Raw genomic sequence first — 26,687 nt, 5'->3', positions numbered from 1 at the left:
TTTGATAAGCGTAAAAGGGCAATGAAAAGGCAGCCTGGGCAGTGAGAGTTGCCTGTTCTCTGCATCCAGGCACTTGGGGGCTCGTGGACTTAATTTTGCAAAAGGACCTGAGCCCTGGGGGGTGCCTGCCTCTGCTTCCAGGAGGCAAGCTGGGAACAGCTGCCTTGTCTCAGTGGCAAGTGGGCTTCCTGTTGGGCCTCAGGCCACGTGGGCTGCTGGAGGTGGGGCTCTGTTCAGCTCTCTTCCACTCCCCATCCCCACCTCCCCCACTCCACTCTAAGGAAATCAGTGAGCTGCTCTTTCCACATCTTTCTGTGGCTGGCTTAGACCGTTCTCTGAAGTGGAGGGGGAGAAAGAAGTGCTTTTCTGAGGTCTCCACCTCTTGTGAGAGTCGCCCCAAAAGCCTGATCCTGGCTTGCTGACTACTCTAAACAACTGTGTGACATGAGACAAGCCACAACGTTTCTTGGTCTCAGTTTCCAGGAGGGCTTATTGTGGCCACCCCCCAACCCTCTCAAGCCCCATGGAGTGTCTCGTCTGGGCTCTTCAGGCCCCATCTGCCACCCTCCTGGTAGCTCCTGGCAGCTGGTGCTAGGAGCCTTCTCCCAGCCCTCCCAGCCTCCCTCCATCCCAACGGCCTCAGACTCGTCGTCTATTGGACACAAGGGACTTTATTATTGTTTTACATATTTCACTACATATGTTAAGACATAACAAGAGTTGAGACAGTTTTTAAAGAATGAAATTGCCATCTTTCCCGCCCCTTCTCATTCTACCACTCCTGGTATTTATTCTGGAATGGTTCATTTGCTACTCTGGCCTGGCCCATCAAGGCCCTGGGCTCAGCCCCTCATGTGATAAGAAGGATGACAGCACTATCTTCCCCGAAAGGTTGGGTGTGAGCTCAGTGAGCGTGTGGGGCCCAGAGCACTGCTGCCCCCCAGCAGATGGTTTCAGGTCAACCTGCTGCCAAGCCGGGGCCTTGAAGGTTGTAAGCACCAGGCTGAGGGTGGCCTGGCTGTGTGCGCTGCTGTCCTTCACCGTGCATACCAGCAGAGGGCAGTATATGACAGGTGTTGAGAAAAGGTAGCGTGGGGTAGGGCTTGCCCTAAGTGCCCAGCTGCTGAGTCTGGAGAGAAAGGGAGGGAGGGACCTGGGGCCTCTAGCAGTGCAAGAATGGGGTGGGGGGAAGACGTTTGTGCAGGGGGTGCTGGCCCCAGGCAGGATGGGGTGCCGGGCCCTCCAGGGCCTCTCAGGTCTCGGACTCCTCCGTCTCTTCGGTGGAGCCATCACTCTCTGCATCCACTTTTCGGGGATGGTGGAGGGGTCTCCAGGGGGACCCCAAACGGGGAGAGGTCCGTGGACAGCCACTCTCTGTGCCAGAGGTGGTAGTGGTGAGGAGCCCTGGTACCTGGGCCATCCTGGAGGAGGGAAGAAGGCCTAAGGGCAGCAAGGTGCCTTCTGGCCCAGGGAAAGGGCCTGGATTTGAGATTTTTTGTCTCCTCCCCAGGAGGACCCGAAGGGATGGTCCCTGGGCCCCATGTCCCCAGTAGGCCTTGGATGCCCCAACCTTGATGGCTGCCCACTGCCAGTGAGATGAAGAAGGGGCGGATAGGCTGCTACAATGAGAGTGACAGAGAAGCCCCCTCCCCCCAGACACTGATACTCACAATCTTTCCAGCTCCTCATCCATGGCCGGATCGTGCATCAGGTCCCCTTTATCGGGCAGAGCCCCTAGAAGACAGCAGTGAGGAAGGATGCTAAGCCTGGGAGGCCCACAGAGCTTGGAGGCGCCCAGAGGGCTGGGCCTGGGAGCTGCTCAGGATTAGCTGTTATTCCTGGACATCAGACTACTGGGGTGGGGGTAGGTTATTGGGAGCCTTGCCCAGGTGCAGCAATCACATCCTGATCCAGGGGCACTGGGTGGACTCCTGAGAGTGGTGATGCCTTAGTTTTGTCTCCCAAATCTGGGAGGAAGGGCTTCTCAGGCTCTGGGGAAGGAGGCAGGCCTCTGGCTCACAACCCCTGGAATACAGGAAACTCTGAGGAACGAGTGACTCTGCTGGAGCCATAGTGGGGGCTTTCCCTTAATGGCTCCCTCTGAACTCTTTCCCCATGGGGGAAGATCGAGGAAAGGACATTTGGGCAGCTGTGGCCTGGGCCTGCCCTCTATGACATCCTGTGGTGCTGGAGGCTAGATTGGGAGCAGAAAGCCTGGGAAGAGATCAGAGGAAGGCTCTGGGAGTCCCAGGGCCAGAGGGACCACCCATAGGGATGAGAAGGGCCAGGAGGCTATGCTTTCAGTCTAGCCATTAGCTAGCTCTGGGATATCAGGCACACTGACTGCTTCTCACCAGCCCTCAGTGCTTCCTGGTCAGTGTCAGAAGAGAAGGGCAGCCTGGGGGGAGCTCATCTGGCTGGAGCTGAGCTGAAGAGGGAGGGGAGCCACAGGATGTGGTCCAGGTCCACACCAGAGGTCAGTAATTATCCAGCTCTGTTCCAGGAAACCAGGGTGGCCAAACCTTGGCTTAGCAGGAACGGTCAGAACGTCCTTGGCTGGGAGGGCAGGCTAGGCCAGGCAGAGCTAGTGCTCACCCACCTCGGAGGCTGAGGACACGTGAGCAGAGACAGGGCTCTAGAGCCACCGGGTTGGTTGGGGCTTCCAGGCACTGGAGGAATTCTTAGTGACCCTGAGGGAAGAGGAGCTGCAGTTGGGAATCTGCATCTAGTGACTGATGAGTCTCAGGAGAAAAGCTTTCCCATTTCCAAGGGCCCGGGGAGCATGTCTGGACAGCCGTGGCTCAATGAGGTCCTGATCCACCCTGCCGGCCTTCTGGTGCATCACACTGAAGCCCACACTCCCTGCCCCTGTCTTGCTAGGATGCCCCCCAGGAGCCCAGCCTCCTTGGGCTGCACTTTGGAAGTAGCTGAGGCCAGCCTGTGGAGCATTCGGGCATACCTCATCTTGCAACACTTTGCTTTATTGTGCTGTGCAGATATTGTGATTTTTACAAACTGGAGGTTGTGGCAACCCTGCCTCAAACAAGTCTATTGGTGCCATATTTCCAACAGCACATGCTCACATTGTGTCTGTGTCACCCTTTGGTAATTCTCCCAATATTTCAGACTTTGTCATCATTATCATATCGGTTATGTGACCTATGATTGCTGACCTTTGATGCTACTACTGAAATTGTTTTGGGATGTCACAAACCGGCCCCATATAAGATGGTGAACTTAACTGACATGCGTGTGTACTCTGACTGCCACCCCCCCACTGGGGGCTCCCTACTTCCTGAGATACCACAGTCCTGGAAAATATGACCTAAACTTAGTTGATAAAATAGCGGCAGGGTTCCACAGTGGGTAAAGTGCCATCAAACAGCAGAGCATGCTACAGAGAAATCTTTTGTGAAAGGAAGAGTCAGTGGATGGGGCAAACTTCACGATTGTCTTATTTTAAGAAATTGCCACAGCTACCCAACCTTCAGCAGCCAGCAGCCATCAGCATTGAGGCAAGACCCTCCATCGGCAAAAAGAACATGCCTTGCTGAAGGCACTTTTTAGCAATAAAGTATCTTAAAATTATGTACATTGTTTCTTTAGACACAATATGGTTGCACACTTACTAGACTTCAATGTGCCCTAAACATAACTTTTATGTCCACTGGGACACAAATTCGTGTGACTGGCTTTATCGCCATATTCACTTTACTGCGGTGGTCTGGAACTGAACCCACAGTATCTCTGAGGTATGTATTGGGGGGGGGGCGAGGAAGGCTCAGTCTAAACTCATGATGCCACCTTGGGGGAAGAGCACGGTGAGGACACTTGGGTGACAGCAGCCCTACCTATCCAGGCCAGCAAGAAGAAAACTAGGTTAGTTAGACCAGAAATAAGAGGGAATCAATAAAGGCTCCAGGAGAGAAGGTGAAGCCCAAGGAGCTTGAAGCACTCAAACTCCTAAGCAAGACTGAGGCGCCCCCCCTCCCCTCCCCAAATCCTTCTAGCAACTGGCAGTGGGGGTGGGGCCGACCCAGGGCCAGGGCCAAGTAACCCACCCACTGAATAGGGAACAAAAAGAGGAACTGCATCTTGGTGCCCCCCCAACCCCCCAGCCTGTTTTCTTTGCTCCCCTAGAACATGTGGATTTTTTTCTTCATGAGAAGAAAGGCCTCCCTTGCCAGACCTTAACACTGTTTACAGATAGGATTCTTGTCTCTGATATATAATCTCAAGAGCTGCTGGGCAAACAGCTTGGCTCTGCCCAGTGCTGGGCCCCTCCCTCCGCTTTGAGGGGCTAGGTGGCAAGGCTTCTGTGGGGAAGGGCTGGGCACCAGGCTGTCATCAGGACAGGCAGCTTCGTGTCAGGGCAAGACATAAGGGGGGAGGTGGCACAGGTCACAGCCTTCCCTGACTCTCTCTCTAGCACAGGTTGAGAACCAGACCTTGCATGGTCTGCCTTACCCAGCGCTTGGTTGATCCCATGGTGCTTGGAGAGCGCCACAAGGAAGCCATAGAAGGTCAGTCTCTGCACGTTGCTCAGGACTTCTTTGACAAGAGCCGGAGGGGGACAGCTGAAAACGAAAGGGCTAGGCTAAACCTCGGGCTGCAGGACAGGGCAGGGGGCACCCGGCAGACACTCAAGTCCCGGCATCACAGCAGGGGCCAAAAGACAAGGCTCAGGACACTAAGGCTGGGCTTTTGTGCTCACGAGACACTGACCAGGGCAGCAGGGGGCAGAGCGCTGGAGGCCCTGGGCCCTGTCCCTTCTCAGACATCTCCTATCTGTGTGACTGAGCGTCACTGAACCTCGCTTTGCCTTAGTTTCCTCATCTGTAAAATGAGGTCTCTATGGCTCTACATCAATGATCCCATGAGCTAGAACAGGAGTGGGGTGATGGCGAGTGATCAGAGGCTAGAGTGAGCAACCCTCCAGGCCAGTGGTGTCTCTGCTGGGATGGTCTCCAGGCCTGGAGCCAGCTGAGACAGCCACCCTGTTACACACACTCGCGTGCACACAGCACACACATACATGCATATACACATCACATTCACATGCACAGGCAACTTTAGCTCAGCCATTCTCATTTGGGAACCACTTCTGGGCAGGGTGGGGATTGTCCAAGGGGACATGAATCTTTGCAAACAAGTCAACTGGAACGGTTTCCAATCAGTATTCCAGCTTCCCTTTACTCCCTGAGCCCAGAGGCCCCTGGAGCGCTCAGAGGTTGAAGCAGGGACAGGGGGAGACTCCCAGCAGGAGTGGGGACTTCCTTCTCCCACCTTCCCAGGGGCTGGCTGCTCACCCTGACACGCATCTGTTCCATGTCCTTGATTCTTCTCATCCAGGGAAGAGCTGGCCTCTCTTTGGGAGGGTAAATGAACATCACCCTGTTCTCCAGGGTCGAGCAGAGCTCTCTACTCACCTGTACTTGTGGCGGTCACACAGGTTCTCCAGGTACTGATAGAAAAGGGATGCTTCCACTCCCTCCAGGGCACTGGTCTCACTCAAGGCAGGCCGCTGACGATGCTGCCCACTGGACGATGTTGGCACTATGACAGTGTTGGGGTTTTTGCCTGTCAGCAGGTCCTGATAAATGGCAGCCACACTCTCCAAGAATTCTGGGGAACCAAGGAGAAACTTGGCTCAGGCTCTCATCATAGCTCCGACCATTGTCTTCCTCCTGGGTTCTTTGGCCTAATCTAATGTCAGCTTCAGTGCCCAGCACTGCCCTATGTTCTACTGAGGTCTAAGGGCACGATTCGATAGAAAAGAGACTTCAGGCAACTTGGGAAGGAGGTGGGGTAATGGGGCTAGGTCCGTGTGAGCACCCCCAGGCTCACAACCTGGGGTCCTCAGATCTCCACACTCCCCCTGCTAGGATCTAAGCAGTGCCAGCTCCTGCTGTTTCTCTTTGTAACTTCTCTCCTATGGGCCCCTTCTCTCTTCTGATATCTCCACCCCTGGTCCAGGCCCTCAGCTCCTTGAGTCTGGACTGCTGAAGCAGTTGTGGTGGGTCTGCTTGCCTCAAGTCTCTCCCCACTGCAATCCAGCCACCAAAGTGATTTTCCTAAAGTTCAGGCCGACCATGCCAGCTCTCTCTTTCCTCACCAAACCGGTGACTTCCCATAAGGCCACCTGCAGGCTAAAGGCTCCCTCCTATCTCTGCTGTCTTTACACCTTATTCCCTGCTGCACACCCTCCGAGTCAGTGGCATTGGCCCTCTTGATGTTCCTCAAACAAGACACTCCACCTCCCAACTGTGGCCATTTTCTGGGCTGTCCTCCCATGCCTGGACCTCTCTCCCTCCTCATCTCCACCTCCAAGCTTCTCTTGCTTCCCTCAAGTCTCAGCTAAAGTCCTCTCTTTCACCAGAAGCCCTTCCCAGGGGTCCTCAGCATTAGAGGCTTCCCTCTGACCTCATCCCCGTCGATCCTGCCTGCATCTTGTTTGCATGTGGCAATGTGCACGCTGTCCCTCCCACTAGATGTGCAGCTCCAGGATAGCACAGCTGTTTTTGCCTCTCTGTATCCCCAGCACTTAGCACAGAGCTGGGCACATAGTAAGAGCTTAATAAACGCTTATTGACTTGAGTTCTGCTCCTACTCCAAGGGCTGAGAGCTGCATAGAAGCAGCCTATGGCTAAGAGGGCAGAGAAAACAGCTTCACAAGTCACCTTCCTGCTTTTGGGGTTGTTCTCAAGCCAAAAGAACTCAGGGCCCATGGTGGGGGGGGGGGCGCCAAGGCTGGCTGGGAAGGGGGGCTTGGCCTCCAAAGACTCCCCTTTGTTTACTCACAGAGGTTCATTGGAATTGTGTGTTTAGGAACCTGACCACCAGCAGTTTATAAATCCAGCTTTTACTCCAGGTGGCGTGCTCAAGCCTGTGTGTGTGTGTGTGTGTGTGTGTGTGTGTGTGTGTGTGTGTATGCTGGGGAGGCAGGATGTAAGGGAGAGACAGGAAGGAGTGATGGGCCTCAGCCTGGCCTCTTCTTGGGGCACAGAAGCCTGCTGTATAAGGGGGTTCAGGGAAAGATAGGACCACATGGTTAGAGCAGGGGTCAGTGAAGGTGCAGATGCTGGAGCTGTTAAGTGGTCTGGGGGCTTTACGGCTTCTGCTCAGCCCCTCTTGGGAGAGGAGGCTCCTGGGAATGGACCCCACAGCCGAGATCTTTTAATTGCTGAAAGGACTGGCAAGTCCTCTAGATCCCGGTCAGACAGGCAAGGAAGAGGGGAGCACAGGCTAGGCCTCCCTGGGCCTGGCAAGGGGGAAGGGAAGCAGAAATGACCTCTACTTACCGGAGTAGTAGAACTGGATCTGGAAGGCAAAGAGGAAATCCGAAAAAGACATGAGGCAATCCATTGCATCATCCATGAGCACGATCCTGGGGGAGAGGGAGACCCCACTCAGGCTCTAGCCACCAAGAGCTCTCTGCTCCTCCCTCAGCCATATCATTCCTCTGGTTAAATCCAGATCACAGGAGGCATGGCCAGTTTGGCCCCCCAGGCACCAGCACCATTGGAAGGCATCTCCAGCAATGCCATCTAGCCCAACCCGCCACTCTTGAAAAGGAATCCATAATCACAATAGATAACTTTTTGGGTAGCATTTTGCACACATTATCTCATTTGATTCTCAAAAAACCTCAGCTCTTCCAGACTTCAAGTCCCACACCCTATCCATCGTGACATCTAGAATCCACGATCCTACAGCCGTTCATAAGTTAGAATAGTAAAGCTGTCTATTTGCTGTGCAATGCGGCTGCCTCTCCACAGCCTATCTTACGAGCGGTCACTCAGATTTTGTTTGCAGACCCCCAGCGAGAGGGACCCTGCTGCCTGCCAAGGCATCCCCTTGTTAGGAAGATTCTCCTCATGAGTACAAAGGCTAGATTTGCTTTTGCCCACTGTTCTTGGTTCCCACCTCTGGGCTTAAGCATCCTAAGCCTAGCCTTCTACATGACAGCTCCCATGTTCCCCTGAGTGTCCCCTTCAGCCACTCCTCCTATGGCAGGGACTCAAGGCTCTTCACTGCCCCACTCCCCCTCCACTGAACAAGCGTTCTTCATCAAATGGCATCCACCACAATCGAGCCAACACTCCAGTCTGGTCTGACTGGGCGCAGGGCAGGAGGCCTTGTCTCCCTCGTTCTTCCTGCGGTGGTTTTTTCTGAATGTAGCACAAGGTTGAATGAGTTTTTCTGGCTGCCATTTCATACTGCCACTATATCCTCCTATCTCCAGATGAACTGCCACCTAGCCATGCTGCCCTCATCTTGGACTTCTAGAACTGGTTTTCTGAATCCACATGAAAGATTTTCCATTTGTCCCGATTAAGTTTCTTCTTATTTGTCTTGACTGAACCTTGGAACCTATCAAGGCCTTGAATCAGATGGTGACTTGGTCCCGTTAGCTATCACTCCCAGCTTTGTGTCATCTGTCCAAGTCAGGGCCCTGGGTGCAGGTCTCTAGGGCCTCCACTGGAGACTCCCTTCCAAGGGGACAGTGAACCATTAATGACTCCTCTGTCGCCATTCTGCCAGTCCCAAATCTAGCTAGCTGCATTATCATCCTAGCCACATTTTTCCATCTGCCCCACAAAAATACCCACCCAGCTGGTTCAGAGGGTATTGAGTGAGGGAAAGGATGGGGTGACGAGGGGAGAGAGTTGTTTTCTAGCTCAAACAAGGATTCCTTTCAGATCCCTCAGCCACAAATCCCTTCATTCTGAAGACAGGACCATTCAGCTCACAGTTCATCAGGATGGGCAAAAGAAACACCCCAGGGTGATTCAAGGGAAGAGGCTTTAGGCTGGAACATGTTACAGGGCCAACGAGGCAACATTACACTCCCAACCTGGACCTGGTGAAGTATGGAGGCGCATGGCAAGGCCTGGTGTAGCAGAAGAGTCTGGGTTTAGAACCACTTACTATCTGGTAAATGCTATCTATTTAGGACAGACAAATACTATCTACTTAGAATTCACTTACTCTCTGTGATGATTTAACCTTACAGGCCTCAATTTCCTCCTCTGTAAAAGGAAGAACTGGCCTAGTGGAGGATGACTACCAAGTCATGGCAGGGTGAGCAGCACCAAGCCTCTGAATGAGCTGGGACTGTGGAGAAAAGCCAATGGTAACAGGAGGAAGGAGCTAGGGTTTTAGGCTGTGCTGGGGAAGAGGGAAGGATCAGGGAAGGATCAGAGAAGGGTCAGAAGCCTGATGTTCAGGGTGAATGGGATAAGAACTGATGATGGCACACGCACGTGTCTTGCTTGTTTGCTCTCCCTATGGGAAATGACCTTTGGATTAGAATGGACAACAAAAATGGCTCCTAGGGAGGGGACAGCCAGGGTCTATGGGGCACCTCGCTGCTTTGGAGAGTTCACATCCCCCAGCCCAAGTGAACTTCTGCCCAGGCTACTGGCAGAACTGACCGATTTGGTGCTCAAAGCTCTGTCCAGGATGTCTGAAAGGCAAGGTGGGCAAATGGGAGGGGTTGCACAGACCTGGGGAAGAGGACAGAGAACCTCAGGCCAACATGTACACCTTAGGGTTTGATTCCAGGGCATGTAATTAAAGGGACAGTTAGAAAACACCTAGGAAAAGCCGTGTTGGGTCAGACCAACATGATTCCTTTTTGGATAAATTTCTTAAACTGTTCAGTCAGGGGAATGCTACAAGATAGAGTTAGATGTTAGCAAAGCATCTGATAAAGTGTCTCATTTCTTACAAAAAGGTGGATGGATGGGGGCAGGATGATAATGCAGAATGGCTACAGAGGAGTCATTAAGGGTCTGCTGTCCCCTTGGAAGGGGATCTCCAGTGGAGGCCCCGGAGACCTACGGCCAGGGCCCTGACTTGGACAGATGACACAAAGCTGGGAGTGATGGCTACCCGGACCAAGTCAAGATCCAATTCATCACCCTGACAGCCTCTGGCAGTAGCAGCTAACGTTCATAGAGCACTTACTGTGTGCTAAGCAATCTATACTTACTCTCTCATTTGGTTGAAACGACAACCCTGGGAGGCAGGTGCTGTTATCATCCCCATTTACAGATGAGGAAAATGAGGCAGGTGGGGTGAAGTGACTCGCCCACGGTCATACAGCTAGCATGTGCCTGAGGCCAGATTTTAACTCAGGCCTTCTTGACTCCATGTCCAATACTCTACCTATTTAGCCACCTAACTGTCCCAAGGTTGCAGCCAATTACAAGGTTGGGCTAAGTCTAACAAGTCTGATAAGCTGGAGGGGACCAGAGAGGTGAAGAGCCTTGAGTTGATTATATATGAAGACTGGTGTAAGGAACTGGGAATGTTTAACCTGGAGAGAGAGGGAGATTTGGGGGGATGTGGGAGCTGCCCCCAAGTATTTTAAGAGGCGTCACAGGAAGGCTTAAGCCCAGAACCAAGAACAATGCGCAAAAGCTACAGAGAGGTAAACTGAGACTTGATGAATGTAAGGAGGCTCTAACACTCTGAGCTAACAAGGCAGGTAGTGAGTTCTCACTCCCTGGGGGTCTCCAAGCTCAAGCAGGGTGCCACTTGTTCAGCCAGCCTCCCGAAGGCTCCGTTAGGACAGAGATCATGAACCATACTGCCTTTTCCTACTTATATCTCAGCTTGGCACCCATATACTTCATGGATGACTTTTCATTCCTTTCTTCCCTGGGCCTGATGGCCTCTTCTGCACCTCTTCTAGCTCTGAGGTTCTATCAGTGTCTCACCATGTGGTTCTCCAGTTCTAGGCCAGCTCCCAAACTCAAGCTCTTCAGTCAAAGAAAGTCAAGCCATTTCTCTCTGCACCCCCATAGCTACCCCACAAAGTCTCTGATAAGGGGCTCAGGCCAGAAGAACTTCAGGAGGAAGTGAGGTAGTGCTAGAAGCCCATGCCCTGCCCCCTCAGGGCACACTTCATCAAGCCTGTTCTCAAGGCCACTGCTCCTCACACTTCCCTCACTTCCCTCACTCCCTCAGGCTGAGCCCCTCTGGTCTAACGGGGCCCTCTTCTTATTCTCTTCTTTCTCTAGTCCTTTCTCTGTGCCCCACTTGGGACATAACCACATGCAGAAAAAGCATCCCCTGCCTGCTAACAAGGTGGGATCCTGTAGAGACTCCACCCGGGGCCCAGTGAACTCTAGCTAGCAGCAGTCAGGAGGGGAGACCGAGCTCAGTTCCTCGGTTTCCAAATCTGGTGTCTCTCCACTACGCTAGGCTGCCGCTCCTGAACACTCGCATCTGGCTTCGTGGCTGCTGTGACTGATTTTAAAGCCCCTCCCTCTTGGTTGCCGGCCCCCATACCTAGGACTCCCACTGTTTCTCCTATTCCCCAAAGGAAAAAGCTGATTTTATAACACAGAATCCACCAGGTTCTAATTCTACCTTGGATCCTTACTGTCTGTACTACCCTGGGCGAATCACTCCCCCTCCTGGGGTCTCAGTTTCCTTATCAGCAAAAGGAGGGCTTTGGCCCAGGTGACTCTCAAGTCCCTCCCAAGGTCCAGACCCGGGAATCTGAGGAAATCACTGCGTGAGGGCCTTCTTATGTTTCCAAGGCAGGAAATCAGAAGGCTGGGGTAGAGAGGTGGTACTGCCTAATAATGTCACAGGGGGGAGCCATTGAGCCCTGTTCCCCTCCGTTGGCTACTGAAGAGAGGAAGTGAGTTTTCCCTATCGAGAAAGGGAGAGAACACTGGGGCTGACAGCAGCGAGGGGTTGGGGGTGGTGGTGCTGTCATCTGTTTTGGCCTGTCTTTGTTAGCTGCAGCTCTTAGCACAGTCCCTGGGGGTTACCTCGGGCTTAATCAGTGCTCACTGACCCAGCTTCATCGATGGGCTAACCATCACTTTTGTCCAGCTCTAAACAGGGACAACATGGCCCAGGGAATGAGAGAAAGAACAGGGGAAATGGCCCAGCTTCTGATCCAGAGGGGGAGCCACCTCCCAAGTGCTGGCGCCACTCACAGGCTGCTCAGGGTGGAGGAACCACAAAGTCAGCCCACACCTCACTCCTTTGACTCCCCAGGCCAGACAGGTGGAGCCAGATTTGGGGCTTCCCACCCTGCTCAGGTCCTCTGATTGTCCTGAGCAGCAGGGCTGGCCAGCATGCATTGCTGTTGGGAGAAGCGGATCTCTAGGCCAACAAATTGCTTCTTGGAGGAAAAAGCCTTTGGAGATGCTGCATTGCTTCTGTCTTACTTATCCCAAGTGGGGACTTTCTCTTCCTCTTCCTGTCCAGGGCAGTGGCCTCCATTTTAAATTCTCTCAAAGAAGCAGGTTCTCCCATCACACTAAGGCCCTGGCACTGATGCCAATGCAGGGGCCATGTTCATCTCCCAGCCCACCAACTCTCCTAGTCTGAGCACGGTGGTGACCCAGACTCCCTGTGTGGCCTTGGGCACTTAACTGCCCTAGGTCTGGCTTTCTTCATTTGTAAAGTGAAGTGAAGGAGTTGGACTGCCTGTCCTTTGAGGCTCCTTCCAGCTCTAGAACCATGAGGGAAGGAAGGGACAATGTGCCAGGTGTTATCACCATCTAACCTTACCTGTGTAATGGGGACAATTATATCAGGAGTATTTCTTCTGTACAGGACTGTTGTATGGATCAAATGAAATAATGTATAAGAGACCCTTTGCAAACCTCAAAGCGTGGCATGTCAATCATGATGTTATAAGGCTGACCAGTGTTTCTGGACTTGAAGTCAGGGAGGCACCAGGTTCCCTCCCCTCCTTGGGCCTTACTGGCTGCATGAACCTTGGGCAGCTCCCTAGGACTTGGGGTCAGCAGAGGGACTCACACATGGGGAATTCCCTTCACTGACAGACAGTATCACAGCAAGGCTATGCTTTTTGATGGCGCAGGGTTGGCCCTCGATGTCTAACACAGGGCCCTGGTAACCAAAGGCTAAGCTAAGAACCATCAGACTGGTCTGAAATGGAGCAGACAGGGATAGGGGCTCCTTGAGGGGCTCCCATAGACACAAAAACCTTTTCTACTTTGCCGGTTCTTGGCTTAAACAGACTTTTCCCATTTGGGTATCTTAATGAAAACTCAGAGGAGCTTCAGGAAGCCAAGAGCCTGAAGGTACTTGTCACTTCCTCACGCACTGTCTTCAGACTCCAGCCTAAATCTCTGCCCACTGAAACTTTATTTCCCAGGTGGGGCTTTGGGGGAATGTGAGGCTCTTTCAGCTCTATCCCACTGAGCCCTGTGAGCACGTGCATACCTGTGGACAGCTCTTCCCTTGAGCTCTTCTCAGATCTCTTGCAGAAGAGGCAAGGCACACGAGTTGTTTTTGCATACACAGAGGTTGACTGAGCAGCCCTCCAACCAAGGGGCCCCTCTTGGACATGCCAGCTGCTCTTGACACTCGGAGGAACACAGGCAGCTCCCCCTCCTTCCCTTACCCCAGCTTTGATGTGGAGTCAATAGGGACGGTTGCTGCCAACAGGCATCTGTACAGATCTATTGGCTCATGTTCTGCTCCTTCAGCACCCTCCTCTGTGTGAGGGATCAGTGTTTTGGGGGAGAATGAACAAACACGCACGGTTCCCAAGAGACAGCCATGCACAGGGTGGGGTACTGCTGCAGTCAGTAGTATCTGTGATACTTGGAAGAGGCTGCTTTCTCTCCTTGCCCTCCCTGACTCCCCATTACCGAGCTGGGCTGGTGCTGGGTCAAATAGGTGCCAAGGAAGCCAATACTCCTAGTCCGATGCTATTTCTTGCCAAGTCTCTCACCACTCAGTGATCTATGACTCTGATCAGTGTTACAGTGGCAGAGTTCACCTCTACTTGCTATGGCTCTGACTCTAGGAGATGGAAGAGCCTTCTGAGGGGCCACCTTCCATGAGCTCCTGGGGTGGCAGGAGGAATTGTGAATCAACCCTGTGAGTCAGGGCAGAGGGCCAGGGTGCCAGAACCCACAATCTCAAGAGTTAAAGTTAAAGGCTGACACAGCAGATTATCCATTTGGAGCTGGAAAGGGTCATCTTTTCATAGATGAAGAAACAAAAGTCTAGAGAAGATGATGACTCTCAGATTCAAAGACATATAACCCTAGTCTCTAGTCTGAATCCCAGTCTTGAATTGCAAATTGCCTATTAGACATTTCGAACCAGATGGCCCATAAGCTCTGCCCAGGGCCCCACTATCCTTCAGCCACCCAGGTTGGTGTCACTGGTGCCATTCAACCTTGGTGCCTTTCTTGATTCTGTACTATCATTCCACTTCTCAAATCAGTGGCTAAATTCTTTTGCTTCTACTGGCCCAGCTTCTTTCAAATCCATGCCCTTATCTCTCCTCACAGAGCTGCCATCTTGGTTTGGAGCCTCATTCTTTCTCACTGGGATGATGGCAATAGCATCCTGTCATCCTTCTGCCTGCAGCCTTTCCACACAGCTGCGAATGTGCAGGTGTTAGTCACCGTGCCATTCTCTACTTACTAAACTCTGGCGGTGCTCTCACCTGGGACCAAATACAAACTCCTCTGTTTGACCTTTACAGTCCTTCACGGCCAGCTTCCAGCCTTTCTGGTGTTATTATTATATGCCACTCTTCTTCATACCCTAAACTGCCCTTCTTACCAACCCTCACACGGCTCTCCAGCTCTCCTCATCAAGGCCTTCACCCCGGCTGGCAGTTTCATTTGAGGTCCAGTCTGAGCACTGCCATCTATATGAAACCTTTTTTGACTTGCCTAGCTCCTGATGTCTTCTCTCCCTCCCTTCCCCCCAGTCATCCTCCATCCCTCTTAGTATGTACCTGTGGATGTCCATGATGTCTCCTGGGGCTAGATGGTAAGTTCTTTGGGGACAGAGACCATTTCCCTTTTGTCTTTGTTTACTTGGCACATAAAAGGTGCTTAATAAGTGCTTGTGGATTGATTGCATCCCATTGCTTTTCCATCTGTAATTACATTCTCATGGGTTATCACACAGAAAGTATCTCCAAAGAAGGGGACGCAGATAGCCCCTGGGCCCAGGAAGCTTACTGAGAAAACCTCCTAGGCCGAGTGCTGCTGGGCTACTTCTCTCAACCTATTTCAGGGCATTGGCTGACATGGTCAGAACCCGAAGCAAGAGATGGCTTTGCAGCTGGGCTCTGTCCCCACTCCTCAGAGAGGGAAGAAAAGGGGCCGGTGTGCTGGCATCACAGCTCCCCAGCAAAACTGCCCACCTGCAGTGGGCTCGACCTGTCCCAGGCTCCTCTCGGAGCTGAGGTCTCTTGGGCTTTGCCAGCTCTAAGGGCATGAGAAAGTCCCTAGTGGGTGAGCGAACCATGGCAGGAGGAGGGTGGCCAGGCTGCTGCTCCTCCTTCTCACTTGTCTTGAAAATTCCCTATGGGGAGAAGCTCCAGGTCCTATCCACTAGGGAAGAAGTGCCTGGCCAGAAGTTTGGTCCCCAGCCCACCAGAGTAAGCACGGCACACACACCCTGCAGCTGCACCTGGAGCGCTTCATGCTTGGACGTTAATAACACCGCCCTGCTGTTTGCCTCAGTCATTCTCCCTGACATTTTCTGCCCTCCTGGTATTTGTTATTACTGCATAGCAACAGCCCCTAGAAAATCTGAGAGCCCGGCCCAGAGATCTGCCTTTTTTCCCTCTGGCCTTTGAAGTCTTCAGCTCTGCCACTGAAGAGAAACTTGCTTTGTCACCCGAGATCTTTGGGGAAGGCCAGGAGGTCATTGTTTGGGCTGAGCCCCTGTAGAGGGGCTAGGAGGAGGAGGAGCTATAAGTGACACTTGGTGCAGAGGGCCTGACTCTACACAGGAAACAGAGGCGGACAGCTCTATAAACACCCCTTCCCATTTCCCAGGTGTCACTGCAGCCACCACACTTAGCAAATGATGCAGCTCAGGCCTTAGGCTCCTGCAAGGCAGACCTTGGCCTTTATGTGCTTGTTAAGGCCCAGGCGCGAAGGGTGTAACAGGGATTTCCCTGTTAACATTTATGACTCAGGAGGTGAGCTAACACCATGATGGGCTCAGAGGGGAGCCCAAAGAACCACAGGCAGACGGGTGTGGTTCATGCCACTGCTTGGGGGAGACAGACCTTTGGGAGGAGTCAGGGGCTTTGTAGAGGCCAAAGGGTCAGCCTGGAAGAAATGGAAGACTGGACCATAGGTCATGATCAGGAGCTGAAGAGACCTTTGAGGCCATCCCATCCAACGCCTTCTCTTCACAGGCTTGCAGGTTAGGAGTCTTGCTTGCTGAGGTTCCCAGCAGTGGCCTCCAAGCTAGGATTTGAGCCCAGATCCCAGCTTTCTTTCCCCAATTAAGTATTATGAAAATAAGGCTGAGCAGGCAATGAAGTTCCCCGAAGCTGGGCCATGCAAACAGGTCCCTTCTGGAGCTCAGGGATCTCTCACTGCACCCTGAGGGGTGGGGTTGGGGAGCTGTGGAAGCACAAGGCTTGTGAGCCCTGAAGGAGGGGGCAGGAAGTGCTCCAGTGACTCCGGCCATCTGAATCTGAGATCACTTAACCAGCAAACATGTTCACTGAATGGATGGAGGGAAGAGGTGACCACCCCACCTAAGGCGAGGTCCTCAATGTGTCCAAAGGTCCCTCTCTCACCTGCTTTTCTCAGGCCCAGCCTGTGCTGCTAACAGTACACACAGCCTGCAGATGTGCAAAGACTGTCCCCCGAATGGGGCCTCCGGTTTACAGCAGCCTTGTGGATTAAATTCCTTGACACAAACATCATCCCAGACTGAAACCTCCTTCTGGTGCATGTCCCGGGGCTGCTGGGGGCCTCTGGACGTAAGTCCACCAGGGTGATGGGAGTCCTCAGTTCTTCTTCCAGCAGCATCAAAAGCAACCTTACAGGCCACCTCCTCTGGGGGTTAACGTCCTCCATTCATCCCCCCACTCAGGGAAGGTGCAGAGTAACAACAGCCAAGTAGCTTTTAGGTCAGATTTCCCCAACCTTCTCACACTAGCACCACCTGGAAATGGAGTGGGGAGGATAAGAAGGTCATGGACATACAATTCTAGGGACCACAGACGCCCATCCAAAGAGAGTGGGGGATCATGAACTTCTGCCCAAGTGTGATGGTCTCTCAGGAGGATCCTGGCCTGCCTGACTCACCCCTGTCATTCCCTGATGTTGGCAATGGCACTGTCACAATGTTCCCACTGGCAGGCTCCCTGGGCAGATGCCACAGACACAACTTGGCTGCAGGGGCTCCTTTGATCCAGGCTGGGCGGTCTTACATCCCAATAGCAGGCTTCTGGGTGTGGCAAACAGGAGCTCCTTGGCAGAGCTGGGGTCACTCCAGAGACCCACTAGCAACGATGCTGAGGGACACTAGTGGTCCTCGACACATGCTATGACTGGCCTAGTCCATCCAGTGGCAATTAATCCAAAGTCCCTGGATTCAAGGTCTGGCTCTGTGGCTGGGCAAGTCACCCTCAGTCTCTGGGCTTTCATCTCCACATCTGTGAGAGGGGCTCAGATAGAATGATCTTGCTCTACATCCTATGAAGGTCTGCGAAGCAGGGACGAAGGTAAAGGGGAAGGATACAAACTAGTGGTAGCTGGGGCCAAGAGAGATTGCTGCGGTAGCACACAGTCCTCCCCTCCCACGGAGAAAGGGGGAAGAAGAGAGCACTTCAGACTTGGCCAGCAAAGACGATAATAAGGGTGTGAGTTAGACTGGTGGCAGCCAATCGGAGTCCTGCCCTAATACTGATCAGGCATATGTTAAAGGTCAGGTTGAAGATCTGGGCCCATTTCTTTACACCAGCTCTCAGGTTGAACTCTTCCAGAGAATTCTTCTTCGGGGCTGAGTCTTCCTCAGCTTGGTCAAAGCCCAAGGGAAAACTGTAACAGTAAATTGGGGGGCAAACCCATCCCGTTGGTACACGAGGTGGAGCACATTTTTTTTTTCAGTTGAGAACAGTTCCGGGCTCTCTGGCTAGTGCATAATTCAGGAACGGCAGGGCCTCAGACTTTGGCTTTGCCTTGTGGGCTGCTCTTGGAGAAGACATTTCCTTAGAAGTGTACTGGGTGTGTGCAGAGAGAGATGAAAAACACCAAGGTGTCTAGAAATGATTCCAAAACAAGTTTTACACATGGCCGGCAAAATTAGCTACAGAGTCATGAGTTGCCAAATGGCCTGCAGCGGTGGGAATTCCACTGGGTATCTGTCTCTGGCAGCGTGAGACCTCCCGATGTCTTGAGTAGGAGTAAGTCTTTTGGGTTTGTTTGTTCATGTTTCAGGAGGGCAGAACCCTGGGAACCAGAGCCATGAAAAGCAGCTCCCAACAGGAGAAGGGCAGTCAACTGAGGTGGAGGTCAAGCCATGGCCTTGTGCCAATCCTGTGACACTGGAGAGATGCAGATGCCTAGAGTGCCAGGAATAGACGCAAGGCCAAGGAAAGCTTCTTGATGGACATGGTGTATGTGTGTGTGTGTGTGTGTGTGTGTGTGAGCGCGTGCGTGTGCACATGCATGTGCACATAGCACACGCACACACACACCTTCACAGAGGCGAGGTCCTCTTCTGGATTATTAGGTAGGCTTCTGAGAGACACAGACTCAACCAATCTGTCATAATAGCAAGGAAGGGGGAATGGGGAATGCTTTCAGGTTAAGTCTTCACTTAGAGCATTCTCCAGCTTTGCTGTCTTTCTATCTGTTATCTTAAATCAAGTTGTATACTTAGAAAATAAAGATTTCCTGAGGCACACCTCAACTCTCTTGTTTGGTCAAAAGTGTTAGAGACGGTACAACCCATTACAGGTAGCTGGGGTTCCCAGACTTTTTTTTTTTGCCAAGTCCTTCTGGGAGCTAAGCCTCTTTTTGGTTTAGTAGTAAACTAGTAAATGTTTCTCTCCCCTCAAACCTCAACTGATGCTTTCCCACCCCCATACCTTCAGTCCATTCCCAAGTCCTCATCTTATAAATCACTGCCAGCTCTTGTGCCTTCTTCCCTGGAGGCTTTGCTACTCCTTTCCATGCCCACTTCCAGACTTATCCAGACCCTGAGCTCTACCACAGAAATCCCAGGAGAATCTTAGGCCCCACTTAGGAAAGCATGGCTACAGAGTATTGCTTGGGGGCCTCTCCTTCCATTGACCATTTTCTCTAGGGCAGCTCTGCTCTGAGCCTAGACTCCACTCAATTTTTACCACCTGGGGTCCAGCTGAAGAGCCCTGCCATACAGAGAGAGCCAAGGAAGGTCCATCTACCTGGCTGCCTTCTGAGTGAGCTCCAGTGGGAAGTCTGGGCAGAGTAACTGTAGCAAACAGTGGTATTCCTTCATAGTCAGCAAATCTGCAAGGGAAACAGAAGGGAAAGCATTAGAGCTCCCCACTTTCATGTTGCCCCCTTCCCACTCCACAGACCCCAGAATGACTTTCAGCAGACTTTCCCTTAAAGAAAGATCAGAAATGAAGGGTTCACTCATCAACAACATCTAGGGCTGGGAATAGAAGTTAGAAGTTCCTGCTGGCAGGACCTGGCCAGCAAAGGAGGCAGATCAGAGCTCATGAAGTCTGTTGGGCCGGGAAGCAGCAGGGTGAAGAGAGGTAACAAGGGGGGTGCCTTGAATGTCAGCCTTTGGTTTTACTTGTATATAAATATCTGGAAGAAGGAATCATTTCAAAGTTGGATAAATGTGCTGAAATCCACTGGCACAGTAACAGTCACCACAACATGCCTGAGGACCATGCACACATCTGCAAGGAGTCCGGAGGCCAACTGAGTCTGGCAATGTCGGGGGCGGGGCGGGGGCAGGACAGAGCAGAACCCGCAGAGTTTATTACGTTGTCATCCAGCATGGCAGCGGGCTGGCCTCTTTGGGAAGTCTACATAGAAATAGGGTCATCCTATTCTAGGAAGAACAGAGCAGAGATCCAAAGTATACAGGAGAGGCAACCGAATGATTCACAATGGAAAAGGAATTGCCTTGTGAGGGAGCAGCCAAGGCAAGGCTCTGTGGTTCAGCAAGGAGACCCAGAGAGGCAAAAGCTGGGGAGGCTGATGGGATCCCAAGGGAAAGGAAAGAGACCGATGCTCAAAAGTGGCTTGTGATTGCATGTTCTCAATCCAAAGGCCTGTAGATCAGCTCGGCAGCAGCAATTTGCAAGACTTCTCTTTACCAAAATATTTCAACTATGGAAGGAAGTGCCAGTGGGAAAGTGAGCTGCAAGTGACACTGAGGAGTCCCAGCAGGGAGCAGGGCAAGCGGAGGGGATCCAGAGGGCATGGCCACACTCTGGAGTTGGAGATGAGGATCAGAGAAGGTTGGCTTCTTTGGCCCAAGTTAGCCCAGGCCACAAAAATCCAGATTCCCTTCCCTGGCCAGTTGAGCTGATGCTTTTCCAAGAAAAAACCCGTTGGTCCCTGGGGATAGGTTTGGGTTCCTACCACTGTTTCATCCAAGCTCAGTCCAAGGTGGGGGCAGAGAATTAGCCTAACCACATCAACAAGGCCAGTGATACCAAAGGAACAGTCTCGGCGTCAATGTCGGTCAAAGGATCATGGCGGGTTTTGTGGCCTTGGCCTTGGCCATCTGAGTGTGCATTCTCTTCAACCATCTGACCTCGGGCATAGCCCAGGAGGGTGTTCCGTGCTACCCAAGGTCGCCTAGCCCTTCCGTACTTCCCAGAGGGGAAACAGAAGAAACGAAGGACAGGGTAAACACAGGTTCTCTTCCTGGGGCCCAACAGGCCTGTACTCTGCTCCTCTTTCCAAGACACTGAGGAAGAAGGTGTTAACAATGAAGGTGAATCCAGGCATCTTCAGAACACTCTCAAAAATATTAACAAAAATAGGGCAAACTTTGTGTTGCAGAATACTACATATTTAGACACAGTAATGGTGGCATGTGTAGAGGCAGCCTGGTCCAGATAGAGGTTGGAGTTAAAAACACCTGGGTTCAAATCCCACCTCTGATATTTCCTAGCTGTGTGTGCTGGGCAAGTCCCTCAGTCAATTCTCTAGGCCCCCAGGGCACCCATGGGGCCCTTGTTAGGGTTCCCTACACTAAAATCACAAGTGCTCTGGGTATTTGAGCAATGAATTGGCAATATGTTCACCTGAGGTAAATATTTCATGACTTTGTGACTTCACTGACCCAGCTCTTAGCCCCCTTTACTGCCTTGGTGGATAAAAAGCTCACAAGCCTGTGGGCAGCCTGGGCTGAGTCGCTGAGTCCCTTTGGCCAGGGTTGACAGACAAGAGGCCCTCCATCTGTGGTCAGGCCACACTCCACGCCTCTGCACCTCGGCATGACCTGCCAAAACCCGTACTCCTGTGGGGTATTCCGTGCCAGACCAGCATCCCCTCTAGGCCACAATTAAGCATGGGAGGAAGAATGTGAAAATTCACCCCATTTAATGATTCCCTTTGGGTTCAATATGGAGAGGAACTCTCTCTGGCATGAAGGCCCTCCTAAGGTTAGATCCCACTCTGACAGCACAGAACAGTGGAAAGTGGCCTGGACTTAAAGGCAGGTGACCTGGGTTCAAATTCTGGGAGACCCTGGACAAATTACTTAACCTCTCTGGGCCTCTGACATTTCTCCAATACCAACGATCTTCTCAGATCTTTATAACATCCTTGTAAGGCTAAGAAGGCTATTAATCATCTGTCATTGATGGAGAAACTGAGACCTAAGTTCCCTAGAGCTTAAGTGTCAGAGAGAGAGGGAGAGGGAGAGGGGGAGAGGGGGAGAGAGAGGGAGAGAGGGAGAGAGGGAGAGACAGAGAGAGAGAGAAGAGAGACAGAGAGAAAGAGAGACAGAGAAACAAGAGTAGGGGAAGGGAGAGAAGGGGAGGGAGCAGGAGACACACACACACACACACACACACACACACACACACACACACACACACACACACACACACACTGGTGTGCTTATTCACCTTCTCGCTGCCCCTCTCAAACAGGTACTTCAGGTACCTGCTTCCTTGCTCACAAAAGGAGGAATCTCAGAAAGCAATTTGAGTTCCTCTAACAAAAATCTCACTTTGTTGTTGTAACCCATGACCCACCACCTAACATTTGGCCCAATATGTACCACATTCAATCTGGGGACCTCTCCCACAAATGAATTCTTCTTTGGCTCATGTTTCCATCCAGGATTTTAACTGGTAAGCCCAGAATTTGGCTCATTTTGCCCCCATCCAGATCTTCCTCAGGAACATCAGAATACAGCTCTCTTGGTCTCCAGAGATGTGGTAAAAAGAGCCCTTGATTCTTTGGTGAGCATTTAAGACAAGAACACATACTGTACACAGGATAACCTTTATATCACCTCCCTGAAAGTGTGGAAAACCACGAAAGACTGACTCACAAGAGTGCATAAACCATCAGGATCCTGCTCCTTCCCTCCCATGAGCCTCACGGCTTTTTCCTAGGGCCTTAGCACTACCCTCCTTGAGATTCCCTCTGAAGACAGACCCATGGTGAGGTCCCCCTCCCCATCAGGGGCCTATATAGTCCTAAGGTCACACCGAAGGCACCTGAAGGGACCAACCACATCACCAATTTACATTCTAGGAGGGCTAGGGGGAAGAACATACATACAGAAAACTACATACAAAATACATACAAAGCAATTTCCAGAGGAAGACACGTCTAAGATGAAAGGCAATGTAATGTATTAGTAATAAAAGGGGTTTCTGAGGGCACATTGGGTAGGGAATGGGGTGTGGTCAGAGTCCCAAACAAAGGCTTCATCCTTTAGTCATGTTAAGGGCTCACCACTCCTAGATATACCCTCTACAAAGGGCACTGTAGAGACAAGCAAGAAAGTGGAACATTGACTTCCTGCCCAGCTTCTCTCGCAGGAGGTGCAAGTGGCAAGAAAAGACAGGGGCCAATAGGTTGCCCAATCAAGTTAACCATTTTTATTTAACGTGATCAATATGGAAGGAAACAAGCATTTATTAAGCACCTACTATGTGCCAGGCACTGTGCTAAACAAAGTGCTTTACAAATCTTATCTTATTTGATCCTCACAATAATTTTACAGACAAGGAAACAGAAAGACAAAGGTTAAGTGATTTGCCCAGAGTCACACAGCTAGTAAGTGCCTAAGGCTGGATTTGAACTCAGGTTTTCCTGATTCCAGGCCCAGTTTCCAGATGCCCCCTCACCACCCAGATGCTTCCAATAGGGCAGTTCTATTTCTTCCAAAATGGTGGTTTTGGCTAGGGGAGCCTGAAGGGGAGAGGCATTTGCCACCCAGAAGCACTTGTTCAGCTGGAGTTGGAGGCTGACATTATAAAAATGAATATCCAGGAACATGGTGAGTGATAGAGTTTGCATTTAAACTCAGTGCTTTCCCCAACAGGGGACAGGTCCCCTACCATCAAAGGGCAAAAAAAGTGAGGGGACAGCAACATACTTTGAAGTTTGGCTGATAAATCCCTTGAACTAACTGATGAATCAATGAGCATTTATTAAGCACCTACTGCATGCCCAGCCCTATGCTAGGTGCTGGGGACACAAGGACCAAGAGTGAACAGCTCTTACTCAAAGTGACAAGCACATATACACCAAGTGCAAAGATCCACAGAGTTACCTATAGGCCAATCTGGGTGGGAAGGCCCCAGAGGTTGTGGGGATCAGGGATGGCTTCATGCAGAAGACAGCTGGTGCAGAAGCTGCCTCTAGGAGGCAGAGGTAGCAGGGCCATGCCTCAGAGACTCTCTGGAGCCTAAGAACATTGGCACAGGCTGAGTGTCACTGCGCAACAGGATTTGGTGATTTGAGGCCTTCCAGATACATTTGGTCCAGCATTCTGAGAGGCTTCCTTGTGCTCACCACGGAGATGGTGGGGGGAGAGGTCTCCCAGGTGATGTTTCAGGACATACTTCTGGGATCTGCACTTTTCCAGGTGTAGGCACTTTCTTCATCAATGCAGATCACAGCCTCTCTATCACAGAGTTCAAAGTTCATTGCCAGGCTGGCCATAGGGCTCAGTTAGGCTCCCCCTGGGACATCAGACCTACAGTCTCACAGCCAGCCTGGTAGAGCTTGTGTCTACTGAGGACCCAGAGTCACCTCCCAAGGCACTGAGGAAGCATCCCACTGGGAGCAGGGCTTTAATTTTAGGAAAAGCAATCCTTCGTGTTCCTGGATCTTATCCTACACTGTGTGGGGGGCATAAGGGCTTGTTCCACCCCTACTGCAAATGGCAGGATCTAAATAGCTCCAGGTGAACTGGATCAAGGAGACAATTCATGTGAATTGGACCTTTTTATGGAAGAAGTTTAGTCTGAAAGGTTCTAATTACAGTCAACAGGAAAATCCTGCAAACAAATGCAGTTCAGGCAACCCAGTGCACGGGCCCCAAGAAGCTGTGGGGGTAGGAAGAGAACCCCTTTGCCCCAGGGACCCACCAACAGTGCTCCTCCAAGCCCGGAAGGAGCGGAGGTTTGGGCAGGTGCAGGGGAGGTGAGCCCTGTTCACAAAGAGATGCCTTCTGTTCTCCCAAGGAATCCCCCGCAATTAGGGAAGATTCAACCAGCGGGTCCTGGAAGTTCAAAGGCAGAACAAAAGTGGAATTTGGGACAAGATCAAGGTCAGAACATTCTCTACCTGATCATATTTCTCTCCTAGTACTGTGGGTGGCCAGAGTTGTTGACTTCTACTCTGGGCATTCTCATGCCCATCCCCAAAGCAACATGGCAGTTGGAATGGAGCATTTTTTCTTTTCATCATTTTATGAACACTGGGATAAGAATAAAAACAAGACTACTCCACTCCAGCTCTCATCAGGTGCTTCATCAAGGCACAGAGGAGAGCTGGATTCTTGAGTCTCAAGTGGGGGCGGGGCACGGGCTTGGTAGTGGATTCTAGATCTCGTTGAAGGAGCAGCCCTGTGAGCTGAGGGCAGACAAGCTCCTCAGTAGGTTGGCTACTGGGCAGGTGTTCTTGGCTCTCGAGGGATTCCAAGCTGCACTGGTCGAGAGGGTAAAGTTACCATACCAAGGGAGTCACAGGTCTCTAGGAAGTGAAATAAATAAAATAAGAAGTGACTCTTCTGAGTTGACGTACGAATTTCCTCATAACAATCCTGTGAGGCAACTAATACGTGATAGAATTCATACAAACATTGCTATACGAGAGTGGCTTGGCTAGGGTGACCCTCCTTGTAAGGGGTCGGAAGACCTGACTCCAAAGCCATCGATCTTTCCACTACACCTCATGCTTGCTCTCCCCACCCCCAACCTCTGGACTTGTGATTTTATCAGTGGGAAGAACTTCCATCGTGGGGCCTTCCTCTCTCCAATACAGATTAGTAACTTGTTTGTAATTTGTGGGGCAGAGAGCTTTAGTGATTGACTAGTCACTAGATAGTATGTGTCTGAGGCAGGACTTGAACCTGGGTCTTCCGGATGTCAAAGATGGCTTCCTGCCACAGCGATGAAGATGGGGATAACAACCACGAAAGCAATAATACCAATTGGCATTTAAAGAGTTTTCACACATCTCATCTCAGAACAACCCTGGGAGATTTTTCCAGGCATCATTGTCACAGAGATGAGCAGAGCGAGCCTCACAAGGTTTGAGTGATTGGCCCCCGAGTGGGATCCCCAGAGCTGCAGCTTCTGCGGGCTGAGCCTAGGGTTCTGTCACCCTCTCCCCCCTGCCCTGGCCTCTCTTGACACTAGATAATTAGTACAGCTGCACCAGAAACTTCAACTTTTACCTGTGGATTGTCTGTGGAAAGGGAGTCTTCCCAGAAGTGGGAAGGAAAAAAATTCCAAATCTGAGTTGGTTCAAAGTGACTCCAAGACTGGTTTTGCAGACAGCCAACAAAATTAGTTGGCAAGTGATTAGTGGCCAGCTGTCCTGCAGCTTGGTGTGTGTCTGTCTCTGACAATGTAACGTGAGGCTTTCCTGTCTCCTTAGATAGAGATGGGGTTGTTTTTCTTTTTTTGCTTCAGGAGAAGAGTCATCAAAATTCTCTCATATGTTCATGCATTTACGTGAATACATACATATATGTGTACACATGTGCATAAACATAATCTATATGTGTGTATGCTGTGTATACCTATCAGGAAAAGCATACATGTCTGTGTTCCTTTCCCTGTGTCCTCCCCCCACATAAGCCTCTCCCCTGTAATAAAGACATGGAGTCAAGCAAACCCAGAAAACCTTCCCTGGTTTCAGTCCTCGATGTGTTCCCAGAGGTCTTAGAGATTGCTGTTGTTCACCTTCACTCAAAGTTTTCAACTCTGTTTATTAGATTTTCTACCCATGCGAACCCAGCTCCAATTTCCTAAAATATCAGGGAAAACAGGGTTTGCTTTGCAGAAACTCAATTTATAGCTAATGGGGTATCCACAATCAAGTCACTGACTCCCAAGATTTTCCTCTGCTATTTGCACCCACCCCATGATAAGGAAGAGACAGATGATGCTTCTAGGTTAAGTCAATCAACCAGTCAGTAAGGAGGGATGCCTTGTATGCTCTCCCACGCTGGCCTGCAGGAGAAGGGGGAAAGAAAGATGATGATCTTCCTCTGCCTTTTCCTGCATCTGGTCTTCTCACTGTGGCAGATTCTTGCCTCTGAAGCTGTGTGGGGCATCTTAGTCACTGTTTCCTCATCACAGAGCCTCAGGGGGCTCCAAATGTCTGCTCTCCTCAGAAGGGCAGCAGTGATGCCTGGCTGTCAGCCTCCATCTCTCCTCTCTGCCCAGGAAAAGAGGCGACTCCCAGGGT

General features: G+C 51.4%; 1 protein-coding gene across 2 annotated transcripts in view; it reads right to left on the bottom strand.

The window, feature by feature from the left end:
- Positions 1 to 26,687, bottom strand: part of C6H11orf49 (chromosome 6 C11orf49 homolog) — a 182,132-nt gene that overhangs the window by 701 nt on the left and 154,744 nt on the right. Inside the window, exons 4-9 of one of the 2 annotated variants that reach the window (XM_036764052.1) lie at positions 19,193 to 19,277; positions 7,302 to 7,387; positions 5,430 to 5,625; positions 4,468 to 4,577; positions 1,671 to 1,734; positions 654 to 1,421 (exon numbers count right to left, since the gene is read on the bottom strand). In XM_036764052.1, the coding sequence (XP_036619947.1) occupies positions 1,253 to 1,421; positions 1,671 to 1,734; positions 4,468 to 4,577; positions 5,430 to 5,625; positions 7,302 to 7,387; positions 19,193 to 19,277 (710 nt within the window). In that variant the 3' untranslated portion in view covers positions 654 to 1,252. Of the gene's footprint in view, positions 1 to 653; positions 1,422 to 1,670; positions 1,735 to 4,467; positions 4,578 to 5,429; positions 5,626 to 7,301; positions 7,388 to 19,192; positions 19,278 to 26,687 lie in introns of those variants that run through there. The other variant, XM_036764053.1, reaches the window with a different exon arrangement.

Source organism: Trichosurus vulpecula, chromosome 6 (genome assembly GCF_011100635.1).
Source record: "Trichosurus vulpecula isolate mTriVul1 chromosome 6, mTriVul1.pri, whole genome shotgun sequence".
NCBI classification, from domain to species: domain Eukaryota; kingdom Metazoa; phylum Chordata; class Mammalia; order Diprotodontia; family Phalangeridae; genus Trichosurus; species Trichosurus vulpecula.
This window is presented reverse-complemented; position numbering and strand designations above follow the sequence as displayed.